The sequence below is a fragment of the Heterodontus francisci genome, chromosome 29, assembly GCF_036365525.1.
Source record: "Heterodontus francisci isolate sHetFra1 chromosome 29, sHetFra1.hap1, whole genome shotgun sequence".
NCBI lineage: Eukaryota > Metazoa > Chordata > Chondrichthyes > Heterodontiformes > Heterodontidae > Heterodontus > Heterodontus francisci.
In genome coordinates, this window is record NC_090399.1 from 5,695,087 (window position 1) to 5,707,226 (window position 12,140).

Sequence of the window (12,140 nt, forward strand, 5' to 3'; positions counted from 1 at the left end):
AATCATGGCTGATGGATCTGATTCTCTCTCTCTCTCTCTGTTGGCTGGTCGCTATAGATGCGGCTGCCGAGTTTGTGGTGACGGCGCAGGCCGATCCCGTCGTGGCAGTTGTCGGGGGCGATGTCGTGCTGGAGTGCCAGCTGGTGCCGGCTAAGGCCCCGGAGAGTATGGAGGTTCGCTGGATCAACGTGGCCCTGCAGTACACCTCGCCTGTCCACCTGTACAAGGAGGGAGCGGATGACCTGACACTACAGGCCTCGGCCTACAAGGGCAGGACCGAGCTGTTCCTCGACCAGCTCTCCAAGGGGAACGTCTCCCTGAAGATCAGGGACGTGCGGGTCTCCGACAGGGGCCTGTATAAGTGCTTTGTGGCGTCGAACGCCAAGCACAACGAGGTCAAGATAACGCTGGACGTGACAGGTCAGTGGCCATTTTGAAAATGTGATGTAGGATGAACTTGGTGCTGAGTTTATTGAAGTGAGGGATAAATATTAGCCAGGGCACCGGGAGAACTGATTCAAATTCTTCGAGGGTTTGATAGGGGAGATACTGAGAGGCTGTTTCCTGCTGGCTGGAGAATGTAATACACTGGGGCACAGTCTCACGAGAAGGGGCGGGATATTTCAGACAGAGAGGAGGAGAAATTTCTTCACTCAGAGGGTTGTGAATCTTTGGAATTCTCTACCCCTGAGGGCTGTGGATGCTCCATCATTGAATATATTCAAAATAGAGATCGATACATTTCAGAATACGAAGGGAAATGGGGAGAGCACGGGAAAGTGGAGTTGAGGTAAATCAACCATGATTGTATTGAATGGCAGAGCAGGCTCGAGGGGCCGAATGGCCTGCTCCTGCTCCTAGTTCTTGTCTTCTAATATCAACGTCCCTGCTCCCGGTGCCATGAGATTGGTGGAATGTTCCAGTAGCTTTCTGGCCCCTCCCTGGGGTTGTTGTTTGGTGGGGTGGGGAGGGGGTGTTTTTGAGTCTCTCAGCATCAAGGAGATGACTACAATCTAAATGACCTTTTAGCGCCTTTCGTTTTCAGATTGTGTCGCGTGGGCTTGTCCATTTTCTTGGCCGGCGCACCAGGAATGCAAAGCGGAACGTCACGAGGTCAAATTCCGTCCTCATTCCCGGGATTTTGGGGGGAACGGATTGGGGGATTCCATCCATTTTCCCCCTGGGATTGGTATCTTTCTCGGGGCACAGCCGCCAATCCGGGATCCACATTGAATTAATTGCTCAAGTTTCCGCTCAAACTCATTTGCATATCACCAAACATAAACTAGCCCAGGAGGCAGCCCCAGGAGGCAGCGCCAGGAGGCAGCGCCAGGAGGCAGCGCCAGCTGGAAATGGGTTTGTCACCAGAAATGAGCATTCTGAACCAGAGTGTGGAACTCAGCTCCGATTTTAAATCTTAGAGATATCCAGCATGGGTAAAGACCATTCGGCCCATTGTGTCTGTACTGGCCAGCAAGCATCCAGCCCAGTGCCACACTCCAGCTCTTGGTCTGTAGCACTTTGAGTGCATATCCAAGTACTTTTTAAATGTGATGAGGGTTTCTGCCTCTACCACCCTTACAGGCAGTAAATTCCAGTTCCTCACCACTCTCCGGGTGAAAAATGTTCCCTCAACTGCCCTCTAAGACTCCTACCTCTTACCCTAAATCTGTGCCCCCTGGTTATGGACCCCTCAATCAAGGGGAATAGGACCTTCCTATCTGCTCTATCTCGATCCCTCATAATTTTACACAATTCAGTCAGGTCTCCCCTCACACCTCTTCTGATCCAAAGAAAACAACCCCAGCCTATCCAATCTTTCCTCGTGGTTAAATCTCTCCAGTCCAGGCAACATCCTGGTGAATCTCCTCTGCACCCTCTCTGGTGTAATCACATCCTTCCTATAGTATGGTGCCCAGAACTGCACACAGTACTCCAGCTGTGGCCTAACCAATGTTTTATACAGTTCTAGCATAACCTCCCTGCTCTTATATTCTCTGCCTTGGCTAAGAAAGGCAAGTATCTCATATGTCTTCCTCACCACCTTGCCCAACTCTCCTGCTACCTTCAGTGATCTGTGGACATGCACTCCAGGGTCCCTCTGTTCCTCTACATTTCTCAGTATCCTATAATTTATTGTGTCTTCTCTTGCATTGTTAGCCTTCCCCAAATGTACAAAGAACAAAGAAAATTACAGCACAGGAACAGGCCCTTCAGCCCTCCAAGCCTACGCCGATCCAAATCCTCTATCTAAACCTGTCGCCTATTTTCTAAGGGTCTGTATCTCTTTACTTCCTGCCCATTCATGTATCTGTCTAGATACATCTTAAAAGACGCTATCGTGCCCGCGTCTACCACCTCCGCTGGCAATGCGTTCCAGGCACCCACCACCCTCTGCGTAAAGAACTTTCCACGCATAACCCCCCTAAACTTTTCCCCTCTTACTTTGAACTCGTGACCCCCAGTAATTGAATCCCCCACTCTGGGAAAAAGCTTCTTGCTATCCACCCTGTCTATACCTCTCATGATTTTGTACACCTCAATCAGGTCCCCCCTCAACCTCCGTCTTTCTAATGAAAATAATCCTAATCTACTCAACCTCTCTTCATAGCTAGCGCCCTCCATACCAGGCAACATCCTGGTGAACCTCCTCTGCACCCTCTCCAAAGCATGTATTACCATCACACAGATTAAACTCCATTTGCCACTGTTCCACCCACCTGACTAGTCCATTGATAATCTTCCTGCAGTCTACAGCTTTCTTCTTCATTATTAGCCACACGGCCAATTTTTGTATTATCTGCAAACTTCTTAATCATACCCCGTACTCTCAAGTCCAATTCATTGATATAATTCGTAAAACGCAAGGGACCTTGTACTGAGCCCTGTGGAACCCCACTGAAAACAGCCTTCCAGTCACAAAAACACCCACTGACCATTTCCCTTTTTACTTCCTGCCTCTGAGCTAATTTTAGATCCAACTTACTACTTTTCCTTGGATCCCATGGGCTTTTACTTTGCTGACCAGTCTGCCATGTGGAACCTTATCAGAAGCCTTGCTAAAATCTATATAGACCACATCAAATACACTGCCCTCATCGACCCTCCTTGTTACCTCATCAAAAAAGTCAAGCATGTTAGTCAGACATGACCTTCCTTTAACAGATCTGTGCTGTGACTGTCTTTGATTAATCTGTGTCTTTCTAAATGACGATTTATTCAGTCCCTCCGTATTTTGTTTCACTAATTTTCCCACCACCGAGGTTAGGCTGACTGGCCTGTAATTACCCAGTCTATCTCTTCCTCCCTTTTTAAACAATGGTATTGTGTTAGCTGGCCTCCAGTCCTCTGTCACTACACCGTTAGTCGGAGAGGATTGGAAAATGATGGTCAGATCTTCTGCTATTTCTTCCCTTGCTTCCCTTAACGGCCCAGGATATATTTCATCAGGGCCTGGGGATTTATCCACTTTCAAAGATGTTAAACCCCTGAATACTTCCTCTTTCACGATATTATTTTATTTATTATTTCATACTCCTCCATGATTGTGATGTCTACATCTTCCCTTTCATTCATGAAAACAGACACAAAGTGTTCATTAAGGACTATACCCACATCCTCTGCCTCCACACATAGGTTACCCTATGCTCCCTAATAGGCCCTACTCTTTCTTTAATTATCCTCTTGCTCTTTATGTATTGATAAAATAACTTCCAATTTTCCTTGGCAGTATTTTTCATGCCCTCTGTTTACTTTCCTAATTTCCTTTTTAATTTCACCCCACACTTTTTATACTCCTCTAAGTTTTCTGCAGTACTGAGCCCTCGGTATCTGTCATAAGCTTCCCCCTTTTTTTTTCTTTAGCCACTCCTTGAAGCCCCTTGACATCCGGGGGCTCTGGATTTGTTAATCCCACCCTTTTCTTTCAGGGGACACACTTGCTCTGAATGCTCACTATCTCTTCCTTGAACGCCTCCCACTGAACTAGCACTGATCTACCTTAAAGTAGCTGTTTTCAGTCCACTTTAGCTAAATCACAGTTCAGCTTATTAAAATGAGCTTTTCCCCAATTGAGAACATTTATTCCTGGTTCATCTTTGTCCTTTTCTATAACTACCCTAAATCTCACTGAGTTATGATCACTTTCACCAAAGTGCTCCCCAGCTGAAACCCCTTACACCTGCCCAGCTTCTTTCCCTGAAACTAAATCCAGAACCAACCCCCCCTCTCTTATTGGGCTTGTGACGTACTGAATGTATTTTAAGAATTCTGCTCCCACTGTGCCTATCACACTCATTCGATCCCAGTTAATATTAGGGTAGTTGAAATCCTCCACTATTACTGCTCTATTTTTTTGGACATCTCAGAGTTTTGCCCAAATATTTTTGCATGAAAATGACTTAGAATAGTTACACAGAACCAATTACTGATCAGTTTCGTAGTAAATGTTTTAATATTTAAAGGTGCCTGTTAGCCTCCTTGCATTGAAATAAAAAAGGTCCGTTTGTTTGGAGCCTCTTTGAAGGCCTGGAAATGAGCACTGTTGATGAAAACTCGTCATGGCGATTAATTCGATCTCGGGGTAATCCCCGCCCAGGCTGCCCACACGCCCGCCCCCAAGTGGGGTCTCCTTCCCCTCCCTGGACTGTGATAATCCCCTCCAAGGGGAGGAGCCAAAGCTCGGTAAAGGTTCAGCTCAGTGAAGATCTATCCGAATAACACGGCAGCGTAGGAGAGGCTTTGCGGCCTACTCCCTTTCCTAATGTTCCTATCATTGCAGGCACAGGCCACCAACCTCGGATTGAGATGGAGGGCTACGCGGGCAGTGGTGTCAGACTGGGCTGCAGCTCGGCGGGCTGGTTCCCGCAGCCACCTGTCCAGTGGCTACAGGGAAATGGAGAGAACGTGATGGCTCAGCAAGAACCCACGTACCAGCCTGATGCTCGGGGGCTGTACACGGTTCACAGCATCATCGACATCCACAGTCGCTCCAACAACGACTACACTTGTGTCATTAACAACAAGGTCCTGAAGGAGACGCGGGAGGCCCACATCCAGATAGCAGGTCTGTCTCAGCATGAGTAATTCACTGTGAAGATGTTTAGCAATTTGGGGGGGGAAGTACATGAATGTGATTACAGATAAATGTAATCGAGGAAATACCACAATCAGAAGAGGCCCTCGTGACTACAGCAGGCCCCTCGTGACTATGGGATGCCCCAAATGATTATGACAGACCCCCATGGTTATGATGGGCTCCTCATGACTACAGCAGAAGGGGGAGAAGAGGGTGCAATGGAGGGGGAGGAGAGGATGTGATAGAAGGGGAGGAGGGTGGAGGACAGGAGAGGGGAGGAGCGTGTGCGATGGAGGTGGAGGGGAGTTGAGGATGCGATGGAGGGGGAGGAGAGGGTGCGATGGAGGTGAGGGTGCGATGGAGGGGGAGGAGAGGGATGGGGAGGCGAGGGGAGGAGACGGTGCGATGGAGGTGCAGGGGAGTTCAGGGTGCGATGGAGGGGAAGGGGGAGGAGAGGGTGCGATGGAGGTGGAGGGGAGGTGAGGGTGTGATTGAGGGGGAGGCGAGGGTGCGATGGAGGTGGAGGGGAGGCGAGGGTGCGATGGAGGTGGATGGGAGATGAGGGTGCGATGGAGGGGGAGGAGAGGGTGCGATGGAGGTGGAGAGGAGGTGAGGGTGCAATGGAGGGGGAGGAGAGGGTGCGATGGAGGTGGAGGGGAGGTGAGGGTGCGATGGAGGGGGAGGAGAGGGTGCGATGGAAGTGGAGGGGAGGTGAGGGTGCGATGGACGGGGAGGAGAGGGTGTGATGGAGGTGGAGGGGAGGTGAGGGTGCGATGGAGGGGGAGGAGAGGGGAGGTGATGGAAGTGCAGGGGAGGTGAGGGTGCGATGGACGGGGAGGAGAGGGTGTGATGGAGGTGGAGGGGAGGTGAGGGTGCGATGGAGGGGGAGGAGAGGGTGTGATGGAGGTGGAGGAGAGGAGAGGGGAGGAGCGGGTGTGATGGAGGGTGAGGAGGGTGGAGGAGAGGAGAGGGGAGGAGAGGGTGCGATGGAGGTGGAGGAGAGGAGAGGGGAGGAGAGGAGAGGGGAGGAGAGGGTGCGATGGAGGGGGGGAGGGTGGAGGAGAGGGGAGGAGAGGGTGTGATGGAGGTGGAGGAGAGGAGAGGGGAGGAGAGGGTGTGATGGAGGGGGGGAGGGTGGAGGAGAGGAGAGGGGAGGAGAGGGTGTGATGGAGGTGGAGGAGAGGAGAGGGGAGGAGCGGGTGTGATGGAGGGGGAGGAGGGTGGAGGAGAGGAGAGGGGAGGAGAGAGTGCGATGGAGGTGGAGGAGAGGAGAGGGGAGGAGAGGGTGCGATGGAGGGGGAGGAGAGGAGAGGGGAGGAGAGGGTGCGATGGAGGGGGGGAGGGTGGAGGAGAGGGGAGGAGAGGGTGTGATGGAGGGGGAGGAGAGGGGAGGAGAGGGTGTGATGGAGGGGGGGAGGGTGGAGGAGAGGAGAGGGTGCGATGGAGGGGGAGGAGGGCGGAGGAGAGAAGAGGAGAGGAGAGGGTGTGATGGAGGGGATGGGGGGTGGAGGATGGTGGGTGTTGTTGAACTGCTTCCCAATCAGCTCATTCTCTGTCTCCTCACAGACCCATTCTTCCCTCGTGCTTCTGGTTGGATGGTGGCATTTTGGATATTGGTCCTTCTGCTGCTTGGAGCAGTTTGTATCATGCTGTGGGTTTATCAAAAATTACAGAAGCAGATTAAAGGTAACAACTGCAGGAAGGATCATTCAACCTGAAAACATTACTCGAAGATGAACTGTAATCAGAACTTCAAGATTGAGGGAGATTCCTTAACATGTCTGTGTGGGTGTTATTAAGCATGTAATTGGGTGAGGTTCATTAAACAGTGAGAGTGTAATGGGGAATTTGTACAGTGCAGTCTGACAGTGAGAGTGTAATGGTGAATCTGTACACTGCAGTCTGATCAGTGAGAGTGTAATGGGGAGTCTGTACACTGCAGTCTGACCGTGAGAGTGTAATGGGGAGTCTGTACACTGCAGTCTGACCGTGAGAGTGTAATTGTAAATCTGTACACTGCAGTCTGACCGTGAGAGTGTAATGGGGAGTCTGTACACTGCAGTCTGACAGTGAGAGTGTAATGGTGAATCTGTACACTGCAGTCTGACCGTGAGAGTGTAATGGGGAGTCTGTACACTGCAGTCTGACCGTGAGAGTGTAATGGGGAGTCTGTACACTGCAGTCTGACAGTGAGAGTGTAATGGTGAATCTGTACACTGCAGTCTGACCGTGAGAGTGTAATGGGGAGTCTGTACACTGCAGTCTGACAGTGAGAGTGTAATGGTGAATCTGTACACTGCAGTCTGACCGTGAGAGTGTAATGGGGAATCTGTACAGTGCAGTCTGACAGTGAGAGTGTAATGGTGAATCTATACACTGCAGTCTGACAGTGAGAGTGTAATGGTGACTCTGTACACTGCAGTCTGACAGCGAGAGTGTAATGGTGAATCTGTACACTGTAGTCTGATTTTGACAGTATAATGGTGAATCTGCACACTGCAGTCTGACAGTGAGTGTGTTCGGGTCAATCTGTACACTGCAGTCTGACCGTGAGAGTGTAATGGTGAATCTGTACACTGCAGTCTGACAGTGAGAGTGTAATGGGGAGTCTGTACACTGCAGTCAGACAGAGCGTAATGGTGAATCTGTACACTGCAGTCTGACCGTGAGAGTGTAATGGGGAGTCTGTACACTGCAGTCTGACAGTGAGAGTGTAATGGGGATTGTGTTCACTACAGTCTGACAGTGAGAGTGTAATGGGGATTGTGTTCACTACAGTCTGACAGTGAGAGTGTGATGGGGATTGTGTTCACTGCAGTCTGACAGTGAGAGTGCAATGGGGAGTGTGCAGGCTACAGTCTGACAGTGAGAGTGTAATGGGGAGTGTGCAGGCTACAGTCTGACTGAGTGTGTAATGGGGATTGTGTTCGCTACAGTCTGACAGTGAGAGTGTAATGGGGAGTGTGCAGGCTACAGTCTGACAGTGAGTGTGTAATGGGGATTGTGTTCACTACAGCTTGACAGTGAGAGTGTAATGGGGATTGTGCTCACTACAGTCTGACAGTGAGAGTGTAATGGGGATTGTGTTCACTACAGTCTGACAGTGAGAGTGTGATGGGGATTGTGTTCACTGCAGTCTGACAGTGAGAGTGCAATGGGGAGTGTGCAGGCTACAGTCTGACAGTGAGAGTGTAATGGGGAGTGTGCAGGCTACAGTCTGACAGTGAGTGTGTAATGGGGATTGTGTTCACTACAGCTTGACAGTGAGAGTGTAATGGGGATTGTGTTCACTACAGCTTGACAGTGAGAGTGTAATGGGGAGTGTGCAGGCTACAGTCTGACAGTGAGAGTGTGATGGGGATTGTGTTCACTACAGTCTGACAGTGAGGGTGTAATGGGGAGTGTGCAGGCTACAGTCTGACTGAGTGTGTAATGGGGATTGTGTTCACTACAGTTTGACAGTGAGAGTGTAATGGGGATTGTGTTTCTGCAGTCTGACAGTGAGATTGTAATGGGGATTGTGTTTCTGCAGTCTGACAGTGAGAGTGTAATGGGGAGTGTGTCCACGACAGCCTGCCTGTGAGAGTGTGATGGGGAGTGTGTAGGTTATAGGCTGACAGTGAGAGTGTAATGGGGAGTGTGTTTGCTATAGTGTGACAGTGAGAATGTATTGGGAAGAGTGATTACAGTCTGACAGTGAGAGTGTGATGGGGATTGTGTTCACTACAGTCTGACAGTGAGAGTGTAATGGGGAGTGTGTTTCTACAGTCTGACATTGGGAGTGTAATGGGTTGTGTGTTCACTGTAGTCTGACAGTGAGAATGTAATAGGGTGTGTGTTCACTACAGTTTGACAGTGAGAGTGTAATGGGGAGTGTGTTTCTACAGTCTGACAGTGAGAATGTAATAGGGTGTGTGTTCACTACAGTATGATTGTGTTTGCTACAATCTGACAGTGACAGTGGAATGGTAATTGTGCTCACTACAGTCTGACAGTGAGAGTGTAATGAGGATTGTGTTTTGTACAGTCTGATAGAGTTTAACAGGGAGTATGTTCATTATAGTTTGACAATGACGGTGTAATAGGGAGTGTGTTGGCTACAGTCTGAAAGTGTGAGTGTAATGGGGAGAGTATCACTGCAGCTTCACAGTGTGAGTGCAATGGGGAGTGTGTTCACTACAGCCTGACAGTGAGTGTGTGATGGGGATTATGTTTGCTACAGTCTGACAGTGAGAGAGTAATGGGGAGTGTGCAGGCTACAGTCTGCCAGTGAGAGAGTAATGGGGAGTGTGCAGGCTACAATCTGACAGTGAGAGAATAATGGGGAGTGTGCAGGCTACAGACTGACAGTGAGAGTGTAATGGTGAATCTGTACACTGCAGTCTGACAGTGAGAGTGTAATGGAGAATCTGTACACTGCAGTCTGTCAGTGAGAGAATAATGGTGAATCTGTACACTGCAGTCTGACAGTGAGAGTGTAATGGGGAGTCTGTACACTGCAGTCAGACAGAGCGTAATGGTGAATCTGTACACTGCAGTCTGACAGTGAGAGTGTAATGGTGAATCTGTGCACTGCAGTCTGTCAGTGAGAGTGTAATGGGGAGGCTGTACACTGCAGTCTGACTGAGAGTGTAACGAGGATTGTGTTTGCAAAAGTCTGATAGTGAGTGTTTAATGGGGAGTGTGTTAAATACAGTTTGAAAATGACAGTGTAATAGCGAGTGTGTTGGCTACAGGCTGACAGTGTGAGTGTAATGGGGAGTGTGCAGGTTATAGGCTGACATGAGAGTGTAATGGGGAGTGTGTTTGCTATAGTGTGACAGTGAGAATGGATTGGGAAGAGTGATTACAGCTTGACAGTGAGAGTGTAATGGGGAGTGTGTTCACTACAGTCTGACAGTGAGAGTGTAATGGGGATTGTGTTTGCAAAAGTCTGATAGTGAGTGTTTAATGGGGAGTGTGTTAAATACAGTTTGAACATGACAGTGTAATAGCGAGTGTGTTGGCTACAGTCTGACAGTGAGAGTGTAATGGGGATTGTGTTTGCAAAAGTCTGATAGTGAGTGTTTAATGGGGAGTGTGTTAAATACAGTTTGAACATGACAGTGTAATAGCGAGTGTGTTGGCTACAGGCTGACAGTGAGAGTGTAATGGGGATTGTGTTTGCTATAGTGTGACAGTGAGAATGTATTGGGAAGAGTGATTACAGTCTGACAGTGAGAGTGTGATGGGGATTGTGTTCACTACAGTCTGACAGTGAGAGTGTAATGGGGAGTGCGTTTCTGCAGTCTGACAGTGAGAGTGTAATGGGGATTGTGTTCACTACAGTCTGACAGTGAGAGTGTAATGGGGATTGTGTTCACTACAGTCTGACAGTGAGAGTGTGATGGGGATTGTGTTCACTGCAGTCTGACAGTGAGAGTGTAATGGGGAGTGTGCAGGCTACAGTCTGACAGTGAGAGTGTAATGGGGATTGTGTTCACTACAGTCTGACAGTGAGAGTGTAATGGGGAGTGTGCAGGCTACAGTCTGACTGAGTGTGTAATGGGGATTGTGTTCGCTACAGTCTGACAGTGAGAGTGTAATGGGGAGTGTGCAGGCTACAGTCTGACAGTGAGTGTGTAATGGGGATTGTGTTCACTACAGCTTGACAGTGAGAGTGTAATGGGGATTGTGTTCACTACAGCTTGACAGTGAGAGTGTAATGGGGATTGTGTTCACTACAGTCTGACAGTGAGAGTGTGATGGGGATTGTGTTCACTGCAGTCTGACAGTGAGAGTGTAATGGGGAGTGTGCAGGCTACAGTCTGACAGTGAGAGTGTAATGGGGAGTGTGTAGGCTACAGTCTGACAGTGAGTGTGTAATGGGGATTGTGTTCACTACAGCTTGACAGTGAGAGTGTAATGGGGATTGTGTTCACTACAGCTTGACAGTGAGAGTGTAATGGGGATTGTGTTCACTACAGTCGAACAGTGAGAGTGTGATGGGGATTGTGTTCACTGCAGTCTGACAGTGAGAGTGTAATGGGGAGTGTGCAGGCTACAGTCTGACAGTGAGAGTGTGATGGGGATTGTGTTCACTACAGTCTGACAGTGAGGGTGTAATGGGGAGTGTGCAGGCTACAGTCTGACTGAGTGTGTAATGGGGATTGTGTTCACTACAGCTTGACAGTGAGAGTGCAATGGGGATTGTGTTTCTGCAGTCTGACATTGAGAGTGTAATGGGGAGTGTGTTCACTACAGTCTGACAGTGAGAGTGTAATGGGGATTGTGTTCACTACAGTCTAACAGTGAGAGTGTGATGGGGATTGTGTTCACTGCAGTCTGACAGTGAGAGTGTAATGGCTAGTGTGTTCACTACAGTCTGATAGTGAGTGTTTAATGGGGAGTGTGTTAAATACAGTTTGAAAATGACAGTGTAATAGCGAGTGTGTTGGCTACAGGCTGACAGTGTGAGTGTAATGGGGAGTGTGTAGGTTATAGTCTGACAGTGAGAGTGTAATGGGGAGTGTGTTTGCTATAATGTGACAGTGAGAATGTATTGGGAAGAGTGATTACAGCTTGACAGTGAGAGTGTAATGGGGATTGTGTTCACTACAGTCTGACAGTGAGAGTGTGATGGGGATTGTGTTCACTGCAGTCTGACAGTGAGAGTGTAATGGGGAGTGTGCAGGCTACGGTCTGACAGTGAGAGTGTAATGGGGAGTGTGCAGGCTACAGTCTGACTGAGTGTGTAATGGGGATTGTGTTCACTACAGCTTGACAGTGAGAGTGTAATGGGGACTGTGTTCGCTACAGTCTGACAGTGAGAGTGTAATGGGGAGTGTGCAGGCTACAGTCTGACAGTGAGTGTGTTATGGGGATTGTGTTCACTACAGCTTGACAGTGAGAGTGTAATGGGGATTGTGTTCACTACAGCTTGACAGTGAGAGTTTAATGGGGATTGTGTTCACTACAGTCTGACAGTGAGAGTGTAATGGGGATTGTGTTCACTACAGTCTAACAGTGAGAGTGTGATGGGGATTGTGTTCACTGCAGTCTGACAGTGAAAGTGTAATGGTGA

General features: G+C 49.1%; 1 protein-coding gene across 1 annotated transcript in view; it reads left to right on the forward strand.

The window, feature by feature from the left end:
* LOC137346091 (butyrophilin subfamily 3 member A1-like) overlaps window positions 1-12,140 on the forward strand; it is a 127,527-nt gene that overhangs the window by 73,000 nt on the left and 42,387 nt on the right. Inside the window, exons 3-5 of the mRNA XM_068009387.1 lie at window positions 58-420; window positions 4,781-5,065; window positions 6,644-6,763. Of these exons, the coding sequence (XP_067865488.1) occupies window positions 58-420; window positions 4,781-5,065; window positions 6,644-6,763 (768 nt within the window). The remainder of the gene's footprint in view (window positions 1-57; window positions 421-4,780; window positions 5,066-6,643; window positions 6,764-12,140) is intronic.